General features: G+C 42.1%; 1 protein-coding gene across 1 annotated transcript in view; it reads left to right on the forward strand.

Annotated features, from left to right (window-relative positions):
- The window catches only part of LOC141101162 (cadherin-19-like), a 296,165-nt gene that overhangs the window by 48,648 nt on the left and 220,126 nt on the right, over positions 1-27,391 (forward strand). The window contains exons 2-3 of the mRNA XM_073590021.1: positions 3,710-4,034; positions 24,825-25,119. Of these exons, the coding sequence (XP_073446122.1) occupies positions 3,825-4,034; positions 24,825-25,119 (505 nt within the window). The 5' untranslated portion in view covers positions 3,710-3,824. The remainder of the gene's footprint in view (positions 1-3,709; positions 4,035-24,824; positions 25,120-27,391) is intronic.

Here is a 27,391-nt window from a genome sequence, read left to right on the forward strand (position 1 = left end):
GGACCTGAGATATCCATTTTTATGACCACTAGCAACTACCTAACTGTTAGTATGTCAGTGGTCACTGCGAACTTGCCTTTTACTAGTTTTCTCAGACATATAGTTCCCAGCTGGCTTTTCAAAGTATAACTATATAATGATGGAACAATGCAGCCAGTGTCTTTCTGAGGTTTGGACAGCATGAATCTATTGTCTAATTCCCATGGATTGTACCACACAATATGCATAATATTCAGTTGCATAATTCTTTCCATGCATTACCATACACTCTCTTTTATTCTCTAGTGTGAATTCTCTCTTATAAGAGAATAAAAAAGTTCCCTGTCTTTGCATTGCCAGGATTGACTGGTCATCCCAGTGAATCAGGGCAGCACATTGGCTGAGTGGTTAGTAGTGTATTCTTTCAGCGCTGGCTCCTGGGTTCAAATCCCACCAAGAATAACTACAACAAGGACTTTGCATGTTCTCCTCATCTATTTTAGGGTTTACTCCCACATTCCAAAGACTTACTGATAGTGAATATAGATTGTTATTGTGTACAGCACTGTGGAATAAATGGTCATAAATAAATAAAATACATATGGTATATCCTGAGTTAAATCTAGCATTGTGGTTGATTTTATTTTGGAAAATGCCATATTTGACGCTGGACAGCTTTTGCACCCCTTATGTGTTTGACAAGGCTGCAAGTGTTAAAGGGGTTGCCGGTCTAAATTGATAAGTCTGCAGTCACTCTGTGTGACTTCAGACTTATGAATCCCCCATACAATGCATGTGCTGGGGAGCTTAAGAATTTTGCAGTCACACAATGTGACAGCATACATATAAATTTTGACCTGACAACATTTTTAAGGAAGTTTCTGCGGATCAGTCAATCACAAGAGCTGGTCATCAATCTACCTATGAGCCAAGTTTGGGTGTTTTGTTTATATAAATAACCAAGATGCCAATACTCATCCAGACATTTTCAGGTATTCGATGCATTATTACCCTGATGCACTATAATCTGGATTGGTTTGCTGTGTTTCTGACTGTGCAGTGTTCCTGATAGTATTTAAACCTTAAATGTCCTTTTAGATTGACCCCTGGATGTTCTGACCTCTCCTTTGCCTGTTATTTAGTCTGACCTCTAAGACTTTAAACTGGCTTCCTGATATTATCATTGTGTTGTTTGAATGCTCGCAACTTGCTCCATTACTCTCAAGGGTACTCTGAAGCAAAGGACAGATCCCTGACTAAGCGTAAAAGGGAGAAAATCTAGAGGCTCCAGGCTTGCTCAAAGTCTATCTCTGGAAACAATTTTTGAGACAGGATTTATGTCATTATCCATTTTTGGATCTGTGGCAGATCTGGCTTCTCACATTAAAACTTTTTTCCTTTCAAGCCAGTGGTGGTTAAATGCATTTTTTTCCCGCTGGTGAGCTGGCATTACTGCAGTGCTGCTGGGTCAGCTGATGTTGATGGTGACCACTCCCACATCATTTAAAAGGCCACCTGATGCACCAGCTGACTGTTGGTGATACAGGTCCTTTCTGAAGATTAGCCTAGCAGAGGCAGCTCTCTGGTGCCAGCAATGTTTTGGTGTTATGAGTCCTGCTGCTGTTGATATATGTGGTGTGGAGCCTTGCAGCGGTGCAATTAAGCTAAGTATGGTGTTTTTGTTAACTTGTCCCTTTGGTGTCTGTCATTTCCCCCTGTTTGTTGTATTAGTGCAGCGGTGTGACCAGTGCTCTCACCTGCCAGTTCCCTACTTAGAGATAAGAGCAGGGCAAGTGAGGGATCAGTTATCCTGCTCAGCCACAGGGTGAAAGAACCAGTATAGGGACAATAGTGAGATCAGGGCACATCCTCAGGAGAGTTCAGGAGGTGTAAATTCACCCATTCCCTTTCAATAGGGCCACCATTGTTATTGTTTCCCTGGTGTTCCCTGGTGTGTTGTGCAGTTTGATGACCAACCAATCATTGGGTCATGTTACACTGAGTCAGTCACTCAGTGACAATATAGTTACAGGATCTTGTTATGTGAAAGAAAACCTCCTGCTATCAGTTTTGTGATGCACCATTAGGAAATTGCAAATTTTGTGTATTCATTCAATTTCAAGTATAAAAACTAACATGTATAACATATGGTATCATATTCAAGAGCTATCCCAATTACATATGTTATAGCAAACAACTAATAGGGAATTCTAGTCTATATGCTAATAGATGCCTTTATGTTTACATGGTAGACAATTGAATAGCAAGGATATGTAAGGAAATTAAAACAAGCAATTAAACCTACATTTTAAAGTGGATTACCCACTTTAAACAATCAATATTTAACAGAAAATGCCCCCTCAAAAAGACCTGCAACTTGTGTCTGATGTATAAAACAGCTAAGCTGTCATATATGGAAAAGTCTGGCAGATGGTTCCTTCAAGGGAATTTGTCACCAGACCTAATGCTATTAACCTGCAGATATGGAGTTAATCAGCAGGTTAATAGTGTTATTATGCTGTCTCGTGCCTGCACGTAGCTGAATGCAATAGGGAGAAAATGATTTTTATTCTCCGGTAGAATTTGACATTTAGTCATATGGGCAGCGTCGCTCAGTCATCACTCTGAGTATACAGAGCGACCGCTTTAATCGCTCTCCCGGTCCTGGCTGACACTGGATCTACATATTGGATGGCTGTCATTAAGGGTTGGGTGTGCGGTTACAGCTGTTCTGTATACTCAGAGCAGTGATTGAACTGCACCCTCCCTTATGACTGAATACTGATGGCTGGCGAGGAGAATAAATATAATTTTCTCCCCTCTGTAATTGGCTGCGTGAAGGCATCAGACAGCATAATAACGCTGTTAGCATACATATTATCGCATATTTGCAGATTAACAATATTATTTCTGGTGACAGGTTCAATTTAAGAAAGAGAAGCAAATTTTTTAGGCCACATTCACTCGTTCAGTATTTTGCCAGTATTTTAGGAAAGTATTTGTAAGCCAAAACCAGGAGTGGGTGATAAATACAGAAGTGGTGATGTGTTTTTATTATACTTTCCCTCTGATTGTTCCACTTCTGATTTTGGCTTACAAATACTGAGGTAAAATACTGACCAAATACTGAACGTGCAAAAGTGCCCTTATACTGTTTTTGTTCTATGCATTTGCACTCTAATGGAAATTCATAATGGAGAAACCTCTTTCATATGCTTAGAGAAATAGTTTAAAAAATCAGTTTTTTTAAAAGATTTAATTTCCTTTTTTTAATTTTGTGGACTTTTTGTTGATTTAATTTTCAGCATAAAATATATTTTTATATAAAAACTATATTTTATTAAGTTTAGATACATTTACATTTTCTGTTTTAAAATATTGGAATTGATCAGACTTTACTAAAGGAACATTGTTATATTCTTTATGTTAAGAGAGGAAAGGACATTGAGATATGCAGACAAATGGTATGTGTGAGTGCAAGATACTTTTATTATCTTTGTCCTGAATATAACCATTGTACAAATGACACTGCTGGTGACAGAAAACAATACGTTTTACTGTGCTCGTGAATAAATTCCGAAGAGCAGCTGCAGACTTCCACCAAAAAAGGGAAGTTTATATCAATACATACAAAAAGTTATAAAGTACATGCATACAATTGGGATGATTTTCATAAATTTCAAATTCATGAATTTACAATCTGATTTTCATTTGTATATGTTCATTTCAGGGTTTTGAAGACTGTGATGTTCTGTGATCCAGAAAACAGATTGAAACATACACAATGTGATGTGTATATTGTTTGAAAGAAATTTCAAGGATAATCTGTTTATTTGACCATTGGAATGTACAATATGAGAAAGATTTCCACATGGTTTTCTATATTGTTGGAGCTTTACCTACTATGGCCTTGTATCATGAGTATGAACTTGTTGAACATTTACACTCAAGAAATCAAACTAGAAAACCATGTAAGGGTAAAGAGAGGATGGTCATGGGAGCCACTGCATGTCACTGAGGAGCAAGAAGTGAAAAAGCCAATGTATGTTGGGCAGGTAAGTCATGCACAGATACAACTTTAGGTTATCCTATTCAAATTTTTGAAAATCTAGGAAACACGCTTTTATGTCTTTACCATATTAATGATCCCTTTTGTCTTACTGAAAAAGCTCAAAGTTAGAGATGAACAAATAGGTTCTAGGCAAAGGGAATTCAAATCACATTTTAGAAAAAATGTAGATCCTCCCGAATCCAATTTTTTTGTGATTCGCTTTGTCGCTTTATATGAATCCAGCAAAATATTGGATGGCCAACTGCAATTTTGCTGATTTGTAGGGGACTGGGAAAGGGATGAAAAAAAATAATTCTCACCTCATTGCACACCTGTCCCATCACTGCAGCTCACAGTCCCTCCAGGCTCTTTTTAAATTCTCCACAATATATGATTTTGTTATTAATGTTCCAGCACCAAATAGACCTTAAACAGCACAGTAAACATTGTCTTACCACTACAACACTGCCAAAGAGAAATTGAGCCTCAAGGTACAAGAAATGTCAAAAAATATAAAATATAAATCTTTTTAAAATAAATTTAACAATATATAATTGAATTAAAAAGGTGCTTCAAAAATCAAGGGGACACAAAATAAAGGCCAATAGATTACAATTATAATACATAGTTAATAAGGGTATATAGAATGCATATGATTATAGTAGGATACCAGCCTTTCAATAGATGACCCATACATGCCACCGGTTACTACATCTCTTCCTTTATATTAATGCTGTGTATAATAAATGGCTAACCAGCAGAGTGAGTAATAATAAAATATATTATATTTTCAAATAGAAATTTTCTGTAGCCAAAGAAAGGGCCAGCACCATGTCCCTCCACCTCGATTCGCATTTTGCTTTGCATCTTCTGAGTGCATGGTCTGAGGTCTAGTTAGCGAATCAGGAGACAAACCTTACATTTATTGTGCTCTAGGATCTGGTGAAATTCCTAAGAGTGATAAGTCACATGTGATTTGTATTCAATAAATTAGAATAAAATCGAGTTTGCAATCCAAATTCAAGTGAACTGCTGAATTAGAATTTTGGTGGATCGGCTCATCGCTACTTATGGTAAAACGTCTGTGCAAAAAATCTTCGTATGCATCTGTAAAATCAGAGCCACACAATTTTACTGTATAGACTCTTAGAAGTCTTTGGGAGCCATAAAACGTTAGGCCATGCGTAGTATTGTACAGTAAGCGTAATAAGAATTGGCCATAAAGGACCACTAGAAAATATGTATAATATACTGTATACTGTCAACACTTTATAAACGCACAACAGTGAGGATTTATTAATCCAATTACATCAGTTCTCTTTCTAACAATATTATTTTTAGACTGGGTGCCATATTTTTATGCTTGCTGACACATTTAATGAAACTAATAACAGTAGGTTTGACTTTCAAGTTTGATTAAGTGTGATAACATCAATGAAATTAATAGCCTAGTGGTGTTTACTAATGCACTTAAAAATGTAATATATATGCCATTATGGGGAAAGAGGCATACAATGTTTTCTTGCTACAGTAACATGCTTAATTTGAGCACAAGGTACCAAATATGTTGAATTATTATATCATATGGCTATAATTTGTTGAGTCATTTAAATTCTAATTAGTTTAATTAATGGAGTAACGTGTACCCCTGCCTAACTATGCATTGCAGTTGACATGATGATCCTGCAGTAAAATATTAAAAAATATGCATATCAGTATATGTTCATTCATTATATTTACATCATTAATTGTGCTCAATGCTAAAAGTAAGAATTGAAAATGGCATAACAAAACGGATTAAAAATTATGATATAAAACCTTGCATCGAGGTATAGGAGCTTTCACGGCTATTTGCCGTAATCACACATTCTTTGAAAACGCCTGTCAACCAAAGCGCTATTAGATGATATATACATAATTAAGAATAAGTATTTAAAATATTTACTTTATTATCCAAATATTTCTTGAGGAAAAAAAAGTAAAAACAGCAACAGAATTGCTGTGTATCCAAATAGCACTTTTACTCAATTTGACAAATTAATATTGGACCAATTTATCTCATAAAATAATTATCTTAATGAGACATTTTGCTCCTTTGTTGTTTCCGTTTTCATATGTTTAGCATGAACTGTACGCTAGTATGCCCTATAATTGTTCTGCCCTGCTTGCCAGCCAGAAATTAAGCAGGTTTAAGTTCTAACTAAGTGGAACATTTAATTGGACCCACAGGGTAATGGCAACAATTAATTAACTGTTTTGTTAAGGTCTGCACTAAAGAGCTAGTGCCTTTGTTCTACACAATTAAATAGATGCCAGTGGATGTTTCCTTGCACAAATACATCAAGAGTTACTTTACAGACTTGCTCTAAGTTATTTACCATACACATTAGCAACTTGTTGGGTCTTTAATCAGCATGTTATTTTTCAGGAATGGTGCATCATTTTCAACTACTTTAAACAAATAATAATATTTTATCTACAATTTCACAGATTAATTTCCTGTTTTTAAAAGAAAATAGTTCTGAATATAAATGAATGGATAAATTAAAATATTGTAGCATTATTCAGTTCTTGTTCTGGCTCACTGTGTAGGCTGGGGATACTGCAAAAGGAGTCATTCAAATTAGCTTTTTCTATGAAAAAAATGTAATCAAAACATTAATGGTTCCTTTATTTCTAAATTACCAGAATTCCACCAATACCTGCTTAGGGGAGTACGAGTCTGAATGAGCTGGCGACTATAAAAAATTTATATATTTATACCTTAACACTAATACAGTAAGAGCACAACAATGCCACACATTCAAACCCACAATTACCTAATAATATTTTCCACCCACGTTACCTAATCACATACATCTAAAAAAAGGCACTTCTCCTAACACTTTCCCTAGATGAACATGTGTAGCAACAAGGGTCTGGTTTAAGAGGGTTAATGCAATGGTCCCAGTATGCAGGTGGGGATTAATGTAGGGGTAGCGCAGTTAAGTATTCAAGGATAATGCAGGGGGTTAGGGAAGGTTTCTTAGCCCATTATGCTCATCCTCTTGTGATGCTGCTATGGTCAAAGATAGAGAGATCCTTGGCTGCTCTTGAGATTGTAAGCCCAGTAGAAGGGACATGCACATTGTCAGGTGTGGGGGATAATTTGTACTGAGATTCATCCCCCCATTACAGAGAGCAATTATGTAAATTTGTAACCTCAGCTGATAGGACAGGATGGAACAACTGGTTTTACCAGCTGTCCCATTCCTTTTTACACTGCTTTAACAAAAGCAACGCCCATGTGCTTTTGATATGCCCACACTGGGCATTCCCTTTGTTCAGGGAATACCTTCCCCCGAGCAGAAACTCTGTGCTCCTGCCTGTGATGGGGGGAGACTTATGATATATATATACATACATACATCTTCAACACTTCCCCTTTACAGACTCACAAAGACACAAACGCTCTTGACCTCAACCCCAATAAAGTCATCCATCTGTACCATTAGAGACATTGCTTTGTACGTTGTAGAACAGTAATGCTTGAAAAAAAACGGCCTTCTCCAAACTGTTCCCACAAAGTTGGACACATCCAGTTGTCCAAATATGTTAGTCTGGTAAAACATTAAAAGGGAACCTGTCACCTTGTTTTGCCGCTATAAGATGCGGCCACTGCCTTTTGGGGCTTATCTACAGCTTTGTGCCGTGTTCCTGCACAGGCATCCTGATCTGCCCTGTTGAGGGCAGAGCAAAGCACTGCAGTGCACAGGTCAAAGGTCAAAGAGGCCCTGCTCCTGTGCACTGCAGTACTTTGCTCTGCCCTCAACAGGGCAGATCAGGATGCCTGTGCAGGAGCATGGCACGAAGCAAGCAGGATGAAGACATCGCATGAAGATGGGAGGCGCCGGACCCGGGACCTGCGACACCCATCGGACCGGACTGCCCCCGGGTGAGAATAATAAAACTTATTTTTTTCTCTTTCAGGTCAGATCAGGGGCTTATAGAATGCTGTAGATAAGCCCCAAAAGGCAGTGGCCACATCTTATAGCGGCAAAATGAGGTGACAGGTTTCTTTTAAGATTTCTCTTTAGTGGAGCTACTGTAAGGGAACCAACTCACAATTTTAATTCCCTACTTTGTAATGCAAGAGGAAACAGGATAATCCAAATCTATACCATCCAGTACTGCAAGACTACAGTGCTAATCACTGAGCCATTGTGATGCCCCAAAACATATGCCATAAAGACCCAGCATACAGTCTTTGTGCTGAAATTAATTTCAGAGGAGTTTTGGAAATTTGCAAATATTGTCAACTTTTCTAAACTGTACACCTCAGTCACTCGCATCTGATTACTGGGTATTTAGGAGTAGAGATGAGAGGATCAAATTCTAATGCACAGACTGCACCAAATTATTCAAACAAACCAGATTTGCAGTGAATATATTTGCACAGTTCTCAGTACTGGAAATTGCTTGGAAAATACACGTAGGTAAGAGGAGAGAGTGAGGGACAGAGAGAATACAGCTGACCATAAGACCTTCCACTCTACAGAAGACAGAGAGAAAAACCTGATGACATAAGAGCTTTCTGTACATTATATAGGATAAAGAAGGGATCCTTCTGAAAAGAGCTTGCATTTTAAAGTCAAAAGAGAGAGGACCTTATAGATCATAAGAGTTAAACCACTGTAGAAGACAGAGATATTTACCCAATGACTCTAGAGATGGAAAACAACTCTGCTGTACAAACTTCTCTCCATTGGGAACCACTGATCTCAGAGGACCCAGGTACTGACCTCCTTATACAATGTATGATAATACATAAGATGTCTTAGTTGCAGGGGATTTTGAGGAGGCTTGTTCAGCAGTGCAAAATGACGTTTGCCTGCTCTCTGATGCTATAGCAGTGTGGGAATTAATACCGGGCAAGTTTTCTTTTTTTGTGATCCATGAATTGAATCTCAATATATTTGTAATCGTGTGAAAAAGTGAATTTCAGGAAACTAGACTCAAACCCAATAGATCCAATCATCTTTGTTTAGGAGGGAAGAGATGTAGCAATCTCTTTAAAATGGTGGCAACCTATTATGATATCATGCTTTTATTTTGAGAGCTATTTGTTTCACAAATGTTTTTAAAGAAAGTTACAAAGAAATGTACTTCATGTATATATCAGTACATTAAGGTGGGTTGGAAAAGTATTTGTGATGTGAATCTAAGGTGGTTGTTCTAAACATGTACAACACTGGATTAAGCATAAGATCCCTCCAGGGCTGCTACTACACCAAATGCAAGCACACAATGCTGAATGCAATGAGTTAGATCATACAGGGAAAGGAGAAGAAAAAATGGTATAATCTGGATGCTTCAGGGAGGAAACAAGCCAGATCCATGTGGAATGAAATCTTTTATTGGACTTCACGTTTCAAGAACGGTCTGTCCCCTTCATCATGTATATACAGACAAGAGTTCTCCCTATCCTTTATAATGGCAAGGGAGTATCATCTAGGTGCTCCATGCTGAAGCCAGATGATACAACTTTTTTCTCTCCTTTCCCTGTACAAATGTTTGTAAAGGCAAACAGCATAGCTAAGTAATTGACTTTAAACAATTTTGGAAATTGGGCTAAGTGTAATTATGCAATGGTTAATGGCAGTGACACAATATACTTGTGTGTGTGTATCGATATATTGTAGCAGTTTCACTCACTTGGTTGCAATGGGAGGAAAACAGGAGGCTTGTTCTTTTAAAAGTTCATATGGGTTTATTACTTCAAAAACCCCAGAAGAACAAAAACAAAATAAACAGCCTTTAAGTCAAGTAAAGCAAATTCACAATGTCCATAGCAGAGGTCTGCTTCATCAGGCCTGTGGGCACACAATTGTTTTACTCACTTGGGTGCGATGGGAGGAAAACAGGAGGCTCGATCCTTTAAAAGCTCATATGGGTTTAATACTTCATAAACCCCAGAAGCCAAACAGAAAATAAACAGCCTTTAGGTCAGGAAAAGAAAAGTAACAAGGTCCATAGCAGAGTTCTGCTCTGTGAGGCCCGTGAACACACAGTGTGGGGTAGTGTCCAGTCCTAAGGCTCGTTCTGGAGCCAAACACACAGGAGACCTTCAGCCTCCAAACCAACAGACCATGAACCAAACAACAGCCTCCATTATATGGGTTGTAATCATATCCAGAGGTCAGGTATGTGGGTAGCCAGATCCGCCCATCTCTCATAGCTACCTACAACCAGGTGCAACAAACGAACCTTTTAGTGCTTTCATGCACTAGAGAAAATACTCTGGGTTACATCACAGAGACAAACATCTCTGTGACTCATACCTCCCATCGACTATGCGACCATTAGCCACCCTACATATCTCCCCCTCTGCCTAAAGCCATGGGGCTTGGCACTTTCATCTACCGGACAATGGATTCTCAAGAGGGCATTGTCATTACCATGTAGCTTCCCTCCTCTATGCTCTACATGGAAGTTGAAATCTTGTAGGGCTTAGAACCAACAGGTGACCCTAGCATTTTTCCACTTTGTTTCCCTCATCCATCTGAGTGGGGCATGGTCGGATACCAATCTAATCTTATGTCCTACCAGATAGTACCGTAATGTGTTCAATGCCCATTTTATGGCCAAACACTCCTTCTCTATGAACGAGTGATTCCTCTGAGGATAGCTTCCTACTCAGGAAGGGAATAGCGTGCTCCTCCCTGTGTATCTCTTGGGAAAGGACTGCTCCTATCCCGATATCTTAGGCATCTGCTTGGAGAATAAACTCTTTCTTAAAGTCAGTGTCCACCAGAACTGGTTGCTTACACAGAGCCCCTTTCATTTCTTGAAAGGTTGTCTTTGACTCTCCAGACCATTTGACCTTTACCGATTTTGTCCCCTTAAGGAGGTCAGTCAGGGGCATGGCCATCATGGCGAAGTTCAGGATTAATCTCCTGTAGTATCTCATGATCCCCAGGAAGATTATAACTTCTTTCATGGACAACGGTCTCGGCCATGTTTGAATTGCATATACGGTACTTTACTGATTTGGGGTTTTATCTTACCTTGACCCAATACATATCCCAGGTACTTGGCTTCTCCTTTCCCCAAGGCAAATTTCATCTGGTTTATTGAAAACCCTGCCTTCCTCAGACCATCAAACACCGCTTGGACCTTTTCTAGATGACTCTCCCAGTCCTGGATAAAGATAACAATATTGTTCAGGTATGCAGCGGCGTATTGGTTATGGGATGAAAGGATTCTATCCATAATTCTCTGGAAGGTCACAGGAGCTCCCTGCAGTCTAAACGGCATCTGGACATACTTGAAGCATCCGTCTGGCGTAGAAAATGCAGTCTTTCCCTTGGCTTTCTGTGTCATGGGGATCTATTGTGAATTCGCTTTCTGGCCTACCTCTGGTTACTAGTGAAGGTAGTGGAGCTGGTTGTATTGACAGAGGGGTCACGAGTTCTCTTCCCGGGCTCCCTCTGGTGGTTACTGGACGTAATGGAGCTGATCTAATTAACAGAGGCCTGCCACCTGATAATGAGGAGGATGACTGGAGATCTGGAGTTTCTGACTGGATTTAAGACAGCCGACTCCCTCTATCCTTGCTGGTGATTTTTTCCTGCCTCCTGAGGTCTTAGTTTCCAGCTCAGTCCCTGCATGCTCAGCTAAGTGTTCTTTTGCTATTGTTCACATTTGATCTGTTTTTATCTATTTCAGTTTTGTGTGGTCAGCCAGCTCCAGCTGGGGCTGTGCTGAATTTCCATCCTTATGTTACTGCTTGTGCCAGTTTGTTTTTGTCCCTTATTAGATTGGCCTCTTTTTGCTGTTTTCAGACTATGCCAGAGTGCTGATATAGTGGGCGAAGTCTAGTGACTTCAGTATTTTTCTATCAGACATGTTGGGCATTTTTTGCAGGGTATTTTGCATGATTGCAGACAGAGTCTTTCCTTTCCTTTCCTGTCTAGTTAGTGTGGGCCCCATCATTCGCTCAGTCTATTTTCCTACCTGCGTTTGTGTTTTCATCTTGTCTCACCAACAATATATGTTGGGGGCTATCTATTCCTTTGGGGTCTGCTCTGGGGCAGTTTAGATTTCCCCTTTCTTGCTTTAGGCTTATTTAGTTCTCCGACTGTGTTGAGGCATCTAGGATCATCGTAGGTACGCTCCACGGCTAGTGCTAGTTGTGTGGATAGGATCAGGGGTCTGCAATCCGCTTAGTTACCAACCTCTCTGGTTTTCTGTGGCTTAGCTTGGTCATGCTTTCCTCCTCGGTGACCCAATCATAACAGGGATCTGTCAATATCCCTTTGTCAAATTCAAGGTGGTTATGTACCTTGCAGGCCCAAGTTTCTCGATTAGCTCATCAACGCATGGCATGGGATATGCATCGAACTTGGAGACCTCATTCAACGTCTGATAGTCATTGCAGAACCTCCATTCACCAGCGGCCTTTGGAACCAGGAAAATCAAGCTCAACCAACCCTTGTTGGACTCCTCAATGATCCTGAGTTTTAACATGCACTCCACCTCCTTGGAGATCACTTCTCGACAGGCATCTGGAATCCAATAAGGTTACTTGTTTAAGCGCACTTGTGGCTCCATCAGAACTACGTATTCTATGACCTTTGTGCACCCTGTTGATTCTTAAAACAGGTCCTCGTTCTTCTGGAGAAACTACTGGCACTGCTGTTTCTGGGCTTTCGACAGTGTCTCCACTATTGCAACACCTTCAACCTCACCTTCTGGGTTGCCGAGTAAGCACGGAGTTTCAGTTGGCTCTCTGTCTTGCCATGGTTTGAAGATGTTGACATGGTAGACCTGATATGGTTTCCATCTTCCTGGATGATGAATCTTATAATTTACATCAACAAGCTTCTCCATCACCTCATACGGCTCTTGCCATTTGGCCAAGAACTTGCTCTCCATCATAGGAATTAGCACCAGAAGGTCTTCCAGATTGAACTGCTTCACTCTGGCTGACCAGTTGTAGACCCTGGTCTGAGCTTTTGTGTCTGGATTACGTGTCCTTTTACAATGTGTATCACCTTCGCAATCCTCTGCTGCATCAGTGCCATGTGTTTGATGACGCTCTAGCGGGGCATGACTTTGGCTCCCCAGGTTTCCTTGGCTATATCTTGGTTTCTATATGGCTCGTGAATGACGGCCATATAGAAGATGAATGGTGAGAACCCCGTGAAGGCCTCCAGAACCTCATGGATGGAGAATATCAGATATGGTAAGAGACAGTCCCAGTCTCTACCATCCTTTTCTATAGCTTTCCTCAGCATGCTCTTCAGTGTTTTATTGAACCTTTTGACAACGCCATCTGTCTGAGGATGGTACACTGAAGTCCTCAACTGGTAGATTTGCAGGACCCTGCATAACTCCCTCATCACCTTAGTCATTAAAGGTGTTCCCTGGTCGGTAAGAGTCTCCTTTGGTAAACCTGTCTGGGAAAAAACATGGACCATTTTGCAGGCCATACTTTTTGCAGAGGAGTTTCTCAGGGGTATTGCTTCAGGGTAACCTGTGGCATAGTGCAGGATGACCAATATGTATTGATGCCCGAGAGCAGATTTCACCAAGGGACCAACTAAATCCAGAGCAATTCTCTCGAACGGCACTTCGAACGGCAATGGCACAAGGGACTCCGAAAGTGAGAGGTGGTTGCTAGGGATGAGCGAATACTGAAGCATTCGGACTCGCTATACTTGTACTGAGTATACCCTAATACTCGGGTATTCGGTACGAATAGCGAGTCCAATGATAGTCAATGGAAAATTCGAGTAATTGTCTGCTGGACCCCTTAAAGCGGTCTAGGTGCTGAGGAAAAGGCTAAAAAATGTGTAAATGTTAAAAAATGTATGCTGTAAACAAATGTGTATAACATGGGGGCACCTGGTCAGGGGCTGCATGATTGTTTTTACACCACTGCTTCACTATAATGTACAAACACTATTTTAAGTCCTTTGGTTTTTTGCTGGAAAAGCAAGACTCGTATGCCACTTACACAGCGCCAGTCAGTGATGTATCACAAGTACTGTAAGAGCGAGTGATGCTGAAGGCAATCTACTGACAGCTAAGTGTGTAAGTGGTGTAAGGAGAGCAATCTGCCCTAGGGGCTGTGTTATGGTTAACGCAGGAAGAAGCCACCCATCATCATCATCACAAGGGATTCACAATTATAAAGCTTGGACTACTGTCCTTGTTGTGCCACTGCCCAATGTGTAGGCATAGATTTAGTGTCTTCAAAACATTAGCCCTAGGGGCTGTATCATGGTTGATGAAGGAAGCAAGGCAGGTCTGAAGGGCCAAACCATTATGAAAAAGTCAGGACTACTAGCATAGAGGTGGCCATGCCCAGTGTCCAGGCATAGCAATAGTGTCTCCAAAAATTAGCCCAAGGGGCTGTATCATGGTTGATGAAGGAAGCAAGTCAGGTCTGAAGGGCCAAACCATTATGATAAAGCCAGGACTGCGAGCATAGAGGTGGCCGTGCCCAGTGTCCAGACATAGCAATAGTGTCTACAAAAATTATTCAAAGGGGCTGTATCATGGTTGATGAAGGAAACAAGGCAGGTCTGAAGGGCCAAACTGTTATGATAAAGCCAGGATTACGAGCATAGAGGTGGCCGTGCCCAGTGTCCAGGCATAGCAATAGTGCCTCCAAAAATTAGCCCAAGGGGGTGTATCATGGTTGATGAAGGAAGCAAGGCAGGTCTGAAGGGCCAAACCATTATGATAAAGCCAGGACTACGAGCATAAAGGTGGCAATGCCCAGTGTCCAGGCATAGTAATAGTGCCTCCAAAAATTAGCCCAAGGGGCTGTATCATGGTTGATGAAGGAAGCAAGGCAGATCTCAAGGGCCAAACCATTATGATGAAGCCAGGACTATGAGCATAGAGGTGGCCGTGCCCAGTGTCCAGGCATAGCAATAGTGTCTCCAAAAATTAGCCCAAGGGGCATGATAGCATGGTTGATGAAGGAAAAAGGGTCTCACTCTCATCACAAGTGCCTCTGATGGGAAATATTAATTAACATAACATTGTTTTTAGCTTATTGACCATGAGGTACATGTGTCAGAAGCAGGCTTTGAAAACATGTGTAAGAAGAAGAAAAGGGGCTTGTATGGGAAGGGATGGATGTGATCACCAATTTAAAAAAAAATGTATTGGTGACTTTAGGTTGGAATACTGTCATCTGGAGGGCTCAAATACTGTTGCAAAATCCAGTCCTTGTTAAATTTTATCAGAGTCAGCCTGTCTACATTCTCTGTAGTCAACCGTGTGCGTGTATCTGTGATGATTGCCCCAGCGGCACTGAAAACACACTCTGACATCATGTTAGCAGCAGGGCAGGCCAGTACTCGTGTAGGGAGGACGGCACCCTGGATTCCTCCTGTGGGCACTAAGCAGCATAGACTTTGCTACTACCTAAGGACATCTATTACCCTATCTGTATCTTTTGCAGTTTTCTACCAAAAGAAACTAAAAAAACCCTTTCTGATGAAGGTCCGTTGTTGGCCCGAAAACGTTCAATACGATATGAGCTTATTTTTGTCCGGATGCTAAATAAAGAATATACTGCGTCTTCATTTTTGAGTGCCAAGTATTTCTGTGCCTTGTTGGGCACCAACGACCCTGCGTTCACATCCCTGTCCCTTCACAACAGCCTTTTTAGGAATTTTGGATTTTTCTGCCATAGTTGCAGATGTTCAGATGCAGATATTGGGGAACAAGGAGCAGTTAGTACTTTGTGGAAGGTAGCACTACAGCCTAGTACTGCTTTGTGTTTTACAAACAGTACCGCAGCAGCAGAAAAAAATTGCCCTGAGGTTTAAGGTGAGATTACGCACCCCAGTCACCACACAAGATAGTGATGCTGGCTGCGTGTCAGTTGTGCAGTACCGTGCGTGTGTACTATTTGCTGTGATTATGTGAATGCAGCACGGCAGCAGCACAAAAAAAATGCCCTGAGGTTTAAGGCAAGAATAGGCACCCCAGACACCACACAAGACAGTGGTGCTGCCTGCATGTCAGTTGTGCAGTACCGTGCGTGTGTACTATTTGCGGTGATTATGTGAACGCAGGAATACGCACCCCAGACACCACACAAGACAGCGGTGCTGCCTGTGAGTCAGTTGTGCAGTACCATGTGTGCGTACTATTTGCTGTGATTATGTGAATGCAGCACGGCAGCTGCACAAAAAAATGCCCTGAGGTTTAAGGCCAGAATACGCACCCCAGACACCACACAAGACAGTGGTGCTGCCTGCATGTCAGTTGTGCAGTACCATGCGTGCGTACTATTTGCTATGATTATGTGAACGCAGCATGGCAGCAGCACAAAAAACTGCCCTGAGGTTTAAGGCAAGAATACGCACCCCAGACACCACACAAGACAGCGATGCTGGCTGCGTGTCAGTTGCGCAGTACCGTGCGTGCGTACTATTTGCTGTGACTATGTGAATGCAGCACGGCAGCAGCACAAAACAAAATGCCCTGAGGTTTAAGGCAAGAATACGCACCCCAGACGCCACACAAGGCAGTGGTGCTGCCTGCATGTCAGTTGTGCAGTATCGTGCGTGCATACTATTTGCTGTGATTATGTGAACGCAGCACGGCAGCAGCACAAACAAACTGCCCTGAGGTTTAAGGCAAGAATGATGACTCATAGGAATCTGGGTGGCCAGCCAATCATAGTAATGCCGCCCACAACCAAGAAGGGTGCGGCATTACTGTGATTGGCAACTGCTAGGCGGGAGAACCGAATAGCGAGGCGAGTAGGGAAATACTTGCTATGTTTCGAGTACCGCGAGTACCGAATACCCACGAATATGCTTGCTCATCCCTAGTGGTTGCGGTTACCTGAAACATAGGGCAGGACCTGCAATAGTTTAATATTTCTCTGTGACACCCAGGCCAATAGAACCCCTGCTCCATCCGTTCTTGCATTTTTTCCACTCTCAGATAATCTTCCAAGATGTGTGAATGAGCCATGTCCAACACATTCCATCTATAGGGGCCTGGCACTATTAACTGTTCCACCAGCTCCTCCCTCACTTTCGTGACCAGATACAACAACTCACCACTCATCATAAAATAGGGAAATCATGTGTCAGTCCCCGGCTCCTGTGCAACTCCATTAATGACAGTGACATTATTAAAAACTTCTTTCAGAGTTGGGTCCCTATGCTGGGCAGTCCCAAAATTCTCACTGGTCACACCTAACTCCGGAATGTCAGACACATGGGGTTCTTCCTCCTCATCCTCCACAAGGGCACAAAAGGGAATCCTGTCTGCTTCTGGGTGTGGTTCCTTATTCCCTATTCATGCCAGCGAACTGGGAACTCTTCCCCCACAGATCCCAAAATAAAAAAAGTCCCTGCCTATAATAATATGGTGCAACAAGTCCCGGATGACACCGACCTCATGAAACTTGTGGGTTTGAGTACCATGGGCCATTTCAATGTCCACTCTGGCCATAGTGTAGTCCTTAGCATCATCATGTATGCACCAAACATTGACCTTTTTCCCCGGGATCAGTTGGAGAGGAAAAGTGGCCTTCACAAGGGTCACTAAACTCCCGGAGTCTAGCAGTGCTTTTACCTCCCGGCCGTTCCCCTTCATGGGACACACTTTAGGCCCCTCGTTGGGTGGAGAGTTCACACTGCATGCAGGATAAGCATAATATGAACTACAGCATACTGTGCTGCAGTCAATCTGCTCGGGGGTCAGAGCACAACAGGCGACTATATAACCCAGTCCGTGGCATCTCCAGCAAATAACATCACCCATAGGGACCTTGGGTACCACCTTCCCTGCCCATTTGGACCTTGGATGCTTCACCCCTTTTGGGCCCCCCAGTATGGAGTGGGCTGCCTTCCCAAGGTACCTTCATTCCCGTGGTATCTCTTGACCAATCTGACTAGTTCATTGGCATTCTGGGGATCACCCTGGGCAACCCAAGTCTGTATGGGCCTTGGCAGCGAATACAGAAACCAGTCCATCACTTTTTCTACTATCTGCACAGGCATAGAGGACACTGGTTGTAGTCACTTCTGGACCAGGTGGAACAGGTCGAACATTTGGGAGCGAGGTAGTGTGTCCCAGTGATACGCCCAGTGGTGAACCCGCTGTGCCTTGATAGTCATTGTCACCCCAAGAACATGAGAATCTCAGTTTTTAGCTTGTCATACTCTCTGGCATCCTGCAAAGTTAAGTCATAGTACACCCTTTGGGGTTCCCCCGTCAAGTAGGGCGCCAGTAACTGTGACCACTGCTCTGGCAGGAGTTTCTCCCTGTTGGTGACCCTTTCAAACACCATCAGGAATGCCTCAATATCATCCAAGGAGGTCATTTTCTGCAAAGCGCGTCTTACCGCCTTCTGGACATTGGCGTCATCAGCCAGACTTGGGTTGGGGTGCTCTTCCTGTCTTGTAAGGTGGATGCCAGAAGCTGCATCAGTTGCTGTTGCTCCTGCTGGTTCTGTTGGATCTGCTGTAACTACAGCCTGTTGGTCTCTTGCTGTTGCTGCTGCGACTGGACTAGGTGTCTAAGCAGGTCCTCCATTTTGTCTGGTGATGCTTGCTGGCTTGTGACAGACTTAACCCAGAACATGCAGTCCTTCTTGTAGAAACCTCACCTCTCTGTTGGGAATGCTGCGTTTAGCACCAATTGTAGGGGTTTTACTCACTTGGGTGCGATGGGAGGAAAACAGGAGGCTCGATCCTTTAAAAGCTCATATGGGTTTATTACTTCATAAACCCCAGAAGCCAAACAGAAAATAAACAGCATTTAGGTCAGGAAAAACAAAGTAACAAGGTCCATAGCAGAGTTCTGCTCTGTGAGGCCCGTGAACACACAGTGTGGGGTAGTGTCCAGTCCTCAGGCTTGGTCTGGAGCCAAACACACAGGAGGCCTTGTCCCTCCCAGCACACAGACCATGTGCCAAACAAGAGCCTCCGTTATATAGGCTGTAACCACATCCACATGTGAGGTATGTGGGTAGCCATATCCGCCCAACTCTCATAGCTACCCGCAACCCAGTCCCAGGTGCAAAAAACAAGCCTCTTAGTGCTTTCATGCACCAGAGAAAATACTCCAGGTTGCATCACAGAGACAAGCCATCTCTGTGACACATACCTCCCATCGACTATGTGACCATTAGCCACACTACAAGATGAATATATTTATATATATTATATATATATATATATATATATTTATATATACTATATATATATATATATATATATATATATATACAGTGGGGAAAAAAAGTATTTAGTCAGTCAGCAATAGTGCAAGTTCCACCACTTAAAAAGATGAGAGTCGTCTGTAATTTACATCATAGGTAGACCTCAACTATGGGAGACAAACTGAGAAAAAAAAATCCAGAAAATCACATTGTCTGGTTTTTTTTTCATTTTATTTGCATATTATGGTGGAAAATAAGTATTTGGTCAGAAACAAAATTTCATCTCAATACTTTGTGATATATCCTTTGTTGGCAATGACAGAGGTCAAACGTTTTCTGTAAGTCTTCACAAGATTGCTACACACTGTTGTTGGTATGTTGGCCCATTCCTCCATGAAGATCTCCTCTAGAGCAGTGATGTTTTTGGCTTTTCGCTTGGCAACACGGACTTTCAACTCCCTCCAAAGGTTTTCTATAGGGTTGAGATCTGGAGACTGGCTAGGCCACTCCAGGACCTTGAAATGCTTCTTACGAAGCCACTCCTTCGTTGCCCTGGCGGTGTGCTTTGGATCATTGTCATGTTGAAAGACCCAGCCACGTTTCATCTTCAATGCCCTTGCTGATGGAAGGAGGTTTGCACACAAAATCTCACGATACATGGCCCCATTCATTCTTTCATGTACCCGGATCAGTCGTCCTGGCCCCTTTGCAGAGAAACAGCCCCAAAGCATGATGTTTCCACCACCATGCTTTACAGTAGGTATGGTGTTTGATGGATGCAACTCAGTATTCTTTTTCCTCCAAACACGACAAGTTGTGTTTCTACCAAACAGTTCCAGTTTGGTTTCATCAGACCATAGGACATTCTCCCAAAACTCCTCTGGATCATCCAAATGCTCTCTAGCAAACTTCAGACGGGCCCGGACATGTACAGGCTTAAGCAGTGGGACACGTCTGGCACTGCAGGATCTGAGTCCATGGTGGCGTAGTGTGTTACTTATGGTAGGCCTTGTTACATTGGTCCCAGCTCTCTGCAGTTCATTCACTAGGTCCCCCTGCGTGGTTCTGGGATTTTTGCTCACCGTTCTTGCGATCATTCTGACCCCACGGGGTGGGATTTTGCGTGGAGCACCAGATCGAGGGAGATTATCAGTGGTCTTGTATGTCTTCCATTTTCTAATTATTGCTCCCACAGTTGATTTCTTCACTCCAAGCTGGTTGGCTATTGCAGATTCAGTCTTCCCAGCCTGGTGCAGGGCTACAATTTTGTTTCTGGTGTCCTTTGACAGCTCTTTGGTCTTCACCATAGTGGAGTTTGGAGTCAGACTGTTTGAGGGTGTGCACAGGTGTCTTTTTATACTGATAACAAGTTTAAACAGGTGCCATTAGTACAGGTAATGAGTGGAGGAAAGAGGAGACTCTTAAAGAAGTTACAGGTCTGTGAGAGCCAGAAATCTTGATTGCTTGTTTCTGACCAAATACTTATTTTCCACCATAATATGCAAATAAAATGAAAAAAAAACAGACAATGTGATTTTCTGGATTTTTTTTTCTCAGTTTGTCTCCCATAGTTGAGGTCTACCTATGATGTAAATTACAGACGCCTCTCATCTTTTTAAGTGGTGGAACTTGCACTATTGCTGACTGACTAAATACTTTTTTTCCCCACTGTATATAGTATATATATATTTGCACACAGTCATGGCCGAAGGTGTTTCCACTCTTGAAATTGTTCTGGAAAATGAATTATTTCCCCCAGAAAATATGTTCAATTATACACATTTTATTTAAAAGAATCATAGAATCATGTAATGATTAGAGTTGGAAGAGACCTCAAGGGTCATAATGTCCAACCCCCTGCTCAATGCAGGATTAACTAAACCATCTCAGACAGATGTCTGTCCAGCCTCTGTTTGAAGACTTCCATTGAAGGAGAACTCGCCACGTCCCGTGGCAGCCTGTTCAATTCATTGATCACCCTCACTGTAAAAAAGTTTTTTCTAATATCTAATCTGTATATGACACATCCACCAGGGCCGTGGGGTTCTCGGAAATGGGTAGAACAGTTCTTTGGTGAAGTCATGGGGCCGTTACCTGACTATGTGGCCCTGGCTGTGCCGTAAAATGGTGAATATGTATATGGGATTTAATGTGACGCCACCTGGCCGACGCTGCTAAAGGAGACCGCTGGGGCTAATGGTGTCACAGCTGGGATAATTCTGCTCCCCACAGGTGGCGCGGGGCCCCAGGGCTACCGGTTCTGTTTATGTCAGGCTTCGTGTACCTTTTCGTGCAGGACTCAGGGCGCAAGAGATCACTGGAGGACACAAAGACTGTAATTTTCTTTTCCACTTACTTGCTTTAGCAAGGCTGGTTGTCAAAAATAGGGGGACTTCATGCCGTTATTTTAAATTATTTATTTAAATAATTATAAAAAACAGAGTGGGGAACCAACTATTTTTGATAACCAGCCTTGCTAACACTGACAACTGAGGATGATTTTGCTGCCGATTAGAAGCAATGTCTGCCGTGCTGTCATGCACATGACTGCGCAACAAACAACAGGTATACTGGGGGATCGAACCTGAACAGTAACACGGACTTCTTGATAAAAAAAAGTTATCAAACTACCTGTGAAATATTAATGTGGAAAGTTTACTAATTAGTTAAATATACTTGATGCGTCAAAGACATTTTGACCAGATGGAAACTATGCTTTTCGAAAGAAAACTGCAAAATATGACTGTCTATAATTAGCTATTAGGGATGTAAACATGAAACATGTATTTATATGGTTCACAGTGTGCAACAAAAAAAAAACTGCTCTTGTATTGTGGAGAATCAATGGAGAATAAAATATTCTATTAGTAATATAAAATTATAATTGTTGGGATATGACTGTTAGAATATTCAAAGAATGTTCATAAAATTCTCAAGATATTACCATCCTGAATCATGATCTTTAAACAATTATCTAAGATCATTTCCTACTTGCCTTCAATTATAAAAGAAGTCAATGCTCTAAAAGATGCTACGTCTGCCAAAATATCTTGCAGGCCAACCTTTGAAATAAGGAGATTAGCTACATGAAAACTCACAAACACCAGACATTGAGCCTAACTATTTACATGCTTAGTAGCTTGGTAATCCAAACATGGCATCATGTTAGTCTCTCAAAGAAGCTTTCATAGCCTTCATATACTAACAGGGCACTTCAAAATTAATTATGCTTTAGAGAATGTGATAAAGTTGCGTTTAGATGAATCATCAATGGTGCTGCCAATCACACTCTGGTTGCTGACTACACATTTAGTGACCAAGCCCAAATATTCTTACTTTGTGGGAAATGGTCCAGGAGATCACCAGGCCTAATCTTGTGTAACAACTGTTACAGCCAGGAATAAGCCTATATGCTCTTGACAGTCTGTCACAGAGACAGCAAGTCCTTGCCACTGTGGTGGATAATCTATGCATTAAATAAAAAATATAAGTAAAGCACCAGTTAAAATAATAATAAATAGTTGTGTGCAAAGCCTACCAGGCAACCCTCCATTATTAGAAAATAGAAAGTTATTTGATGGCCCATAGTGGCAATGTCAAACTTTTCTCAATCAATATGTTTATGTACACAAAAAAAAGTAAAGGAGCGCATTGGAAGCACTAAGATTTATGCACACATTTAATACATGAAATTTGAACTGCATTTCTGTTTTATAGATTACACTTATAAAAAGAAAGGTGGTTACCGTGTAAATAGGCCAATTAATGATAGCCCACTAACCCTACAAAGCTTACTCTTCTTTGATATAACTTTAACCTAATGTCATGCCTTTCTCAGGCTCAAAGCTTACAAATTTAAAGGGCAGGTAGGATGCATCACAAATTACAATCTCCAATTCTATAATACAAAACAAACTATGATTCTGAAGAGAATAAAGGAAATGTGAACAGATGCAAGCTGCTATGATTGCATCATATAAAACCAAAATAACACAACAGTACTCTGTAAATTCGAAGATCCTGCTATACATTGGTATGAATGAAACCTCAAAAGTCTGCCCTTTTGTCTGTTTCCCATATGCTTTTGGGGAGTTGATTGGCTTGTCTAAACATTGTCAGTTATCTTCAGAGTGTGAAATTATAATGGATTCATTATGGTAGGTCTGTAGTAAATTTAGTGCACCATAATTTTAATAAGCTTGCCAACCTGTGTCTTACTTATCATGTGCCTGTGGAATATTTAATCATTGCTTAACAGTTGCTAAAGTATATTAATAGTCAGGCTAAAAATCTCTGTGTAGGCTAGAATCATAAATAAAATAAAATATTTTTCACATGACAGTTGCTGTACTTATATGCAAATAAAGTCCGTGGAGCCTCATTTAAGAGTCTCAAACACGAGACTAGCCAGATCTTCCTCCAGGGAAGGACCCAGCCAAGGGGTGGCTCCTTTCAGAAACCACCATTACCACTATATTAAGTGGCCCTTTAAGTCAATATCCAGCTCTTTACAAGTTTACAGATATGACAAGGGAAATACCAAGGCCAGGTGTCCATCCACAGACAGCTGTTTTGGGGTGTTACCCCTCATCAGTGAGGAGTAGGATTCTGGCTAGATGGGAGCAATGCCTAGTAGACCAACATCACAAAACAATCACTGACCTCAGGGAGACCAGTCAAAGAAAACACTGTGGCAGCCGGCAAAGGCGCTCAATCAGTGAAATCCTAGGTGCAATGCTCCCTGGGAAATACGAATATGCAAATAAAGTCCGTGGTGCCTCATTTAAGAGTCTCAAACACGGGACTAGCCAGATCTTCCTCCAGGGAAGGACCCAGCCAAGGGGTGGCTCCTTTCAGAAACCACCATTACCACTATATTAAGTGGCCCTTTAAGTCAATATCCAGCTCTTTGCGAGTTTACAGATATGACAAGGGAAATACCAAGGCCAGGTGTCCATCCACAGACAGCTGTTTTGGGGTGTTACCCCTCATCAGAATGGAGTAGGATTCTGGCTAGATGGGAGCAATGCCTAGTAGACCAACATCACAAAACAATCACTGACCTCAGGGAGACCAGTCAAAGAAAACACTACGGCAGCCGGCAAAGGCGCTCAATCAGTGAAATCCTAGGTGCAATGCTCCCTGGGAAATATGAATATGCAAATAAAGTCTGTGGCACCTCAGTTAAGAGTCTCAAACATGGGACTAGCCAGATCTTCCTCCAGGGAAGGACCCAGCCAAGGGGTGGCTCCTTTCGGAAACCACCATTACCACTATATTAAGTGGCCCTTTAAGTCAATATCCATCTCTTTACGAGTTTTGGTATTTCCCTTGTCATATCTGTAAATTCGTAAAGAGCTGGATATTGACTTAAAGGGCCACTTAATATAGTGGTAATGGTGGATTCCGAAAGCAGCAACACCTTGGCTGGGTCCTTCCCTGGAGGAAGATCTGGCTGAATGCTCACCTATGCCATTTCAAGTTTTTGTACTTCTAATGATAAAGTACAGTTATGTGGATGATCTATTGCTGCTATTAATATTATGTGTAAAGTTTTTTTTTTGTAATTTTATAAAATCAATATTTTGTTAATTCTCTCAACAGCTGAAAACCGACTCTGATGGACATGATGTCTCAATTAAGTATGTTTTATTTGGAGATGGAGCTGGAACAATATTTGTCATGAATGAATATTCAGGAAAGATTTCCGTGCTGAAAAAACTTGACAGAGAAGAAAAGTCATTTTATACTCTCAGGGCTCAGGCTATAAACAGATTCACCGGTGTTCCTGTCGAAGCAGAGTCAGAATTTGTCATCAAAGTCTTGGATATCAATGACAATGAGCCAAAGTTTATCAACGAACCTTATATTGCTGAAGTTTCAGAGATGTCCTCTAAAGGTATTGCATGTGATTAAGAACTATAGTACTGTATGAAGTGGCATATAAAATAAAACACTAAAAAGTGTAAATTAAGATATAACAATCAAAGGAGAATATCATTAATTGAGAAAATTCTATAACAGACTATAAACAAATATTCAGATTATTTGGGAGAGATTTATTAGGTTATTTGCACTATTTTGGGGCAAAGAAAATGTATTGGTTTGGTGCATCCTGTTATGCGGGAAAAGAGAGGCTTTTTATTTTTTTCTCTACTCTTGCTAATTTTCTAAATACTGGGCAAGATATAGCAGATAGGTAGGGCCAATCAAGGCTTCATGAATTTACTATAATTTCTGTCAAAATTTGGAGTAATTTCTAACAGAAACTTATGCCAGGTTATACCTGGTACCAATTTCAGCTTGTGTTGCAAGACAAGCCCAAGATGAACCAAAACAGTTAATAACTTACACTTAGTTACACTCAAATGATAAAACTGGTTACGCAAATCTTTTTGTATGTTGTTGTCTACATACATGTTGTCTGATACTGGCAAAACTCAATCCCTCACACAATCGTAATATCAAAGGAATGGGGTTTCAAATGAGTCATTCACCAGAACATGCATCCATCAACATACACACTGCAGCAAGTATGACTATACTAGCGCATGGCGGAACAGCCATGCATGCTTTTTATAGCAAACGGGACCTGCCAGAAGTCTCCAGAACTCTGAGCTGGACCAATGGAATTAAGAGCAGAACCTGAGCACCTGACTCTTGAACACCAATGCGAGATCGTCCCACGAGCATGCTCAAAAGACGGAAAGAAGGACTTAGCCTCCGGAGAGAGTTGCTGCAAAGCACTCTCCTCTGCAGTCTCTTCTGTAGTAGATAATGAGCAGGAGACTGCAGTATGTGAGGGTCTAGATTCCTGCATAGTAAAGGCAGAAATCTGACTCCTAACATTACCCCCCTCCTAGGGCCCCCCCTCCTTGAGCCTTCCGACCCACCAACCTATGCCCGACTGCGGCATAGGCCTTAGACACGTCCGAAGGCGAACCTGGTGTCCTGGTAGGTGACACAGTAAACTGGGACACACGGAAGGCATCAGAGGAGGCAAAATCGCCAGGTTCCAGAAGGGAAACCTGTGAGACAATGGGAGCGGGAGTTAGAGTGGAACGCTGCCGTGTTCCAGCCGCCATCGCCACACTCCATCTGGGAAGGCTATCCCGAGCACATGAGGTGCATGCCTGAATACATTTTTTAACGTCCCTAGCCCTGTGCGGCCACCAATACGACCCAGACAGAAGTTTCGTGGGCTGCATGTAGCCACAGTGGCCGTCCGCACCGGACGCATGTGCCCAGGCGAGAATCTTAGGCCTAAGGAGAGGTGGAACCAAGGTCTCACCAACCGGCGCAGACTCTGACCATTGCAGAACGCTGTCGTTCTGAGCAGCAGCATGTAGACGGTGACAACCGCAAATGGAATCTTGCGCCGTGCATGTCTCAAAAATGGCTTGAGACACCTCCATGGGCTCTGGGGATGGAACTTCGGGCTCAGGCAGCTCTAGAGGTTAAGAAAAATTGGGAGCCGGAGTAACCCTCCGTTTGGAGTGAGCACGCTCCATACCACGCTCCCAAAAACGGAGGTCAATACGGGTGGAAACGGAAATTAACTCTTCCAAACTAATAGGAATCTCTCTAGTAGAGAGAGCATCCTTTACGTGCTCGGCTAGACCTCTCCAAAAAATAGGAATAAGGGCCTTATCAGACCACTCTAGCTCGGACGCCAGTGTCCGAAAACGGACGGCATACAGGCTAACCGAGAGAGATCCCTGGGTCAGAGCAAGCAGCTGCAGAGAGGTATCGTGCATGACCCGTGGACCGAGGAAGACCTGCTTGATGGCTGTTAGTAGGTGAGCTGCGGACCGAATCTCGGGGTCACCACGCTCCCGCGCTGATACTGGCAAAGCTCAATCCCTCACACAATCGTAATATCAAAGGAATGGGGTTTCAAATGTGTCATTCACCAGAACATGCATCCATCAACATGCACACCGCAAGTATGACTATAATAGCGCATGGCGGAACAGCCTTGCGCGCTTTTTATAGCAAATGGGACCTTCCGGAAGTCTCCAGTACTCTGAGCTGGACCAATGGAATTAGGAGCAGGACCTGAGCACCTGACTCTTGAACACCAATGCAAGATTGTCCCACGAGCATGCTCAGAAGATGGAAAGAAGGACTTAGCCTCCGGAGAGAGTTGCTGCAAAGCACTCTCCTCTGCA

Source organism: Dendrobates tinctorius, unplaced genomic scaffold (assembly GCF_039654945.1).
Source record: "Dendrobates tinctorius isolate UK_male_01 unplaced genomic scaffold, ASM3965494v1 ptg000115l, whole genome shotgun sequence".
NCBI classification, from domain to species: Eukaryota; Metazoa; Chordata; class Amphibia; order Anura; family Dendrobatidae; genus Dendrobates; species Dendrobates tinctorius.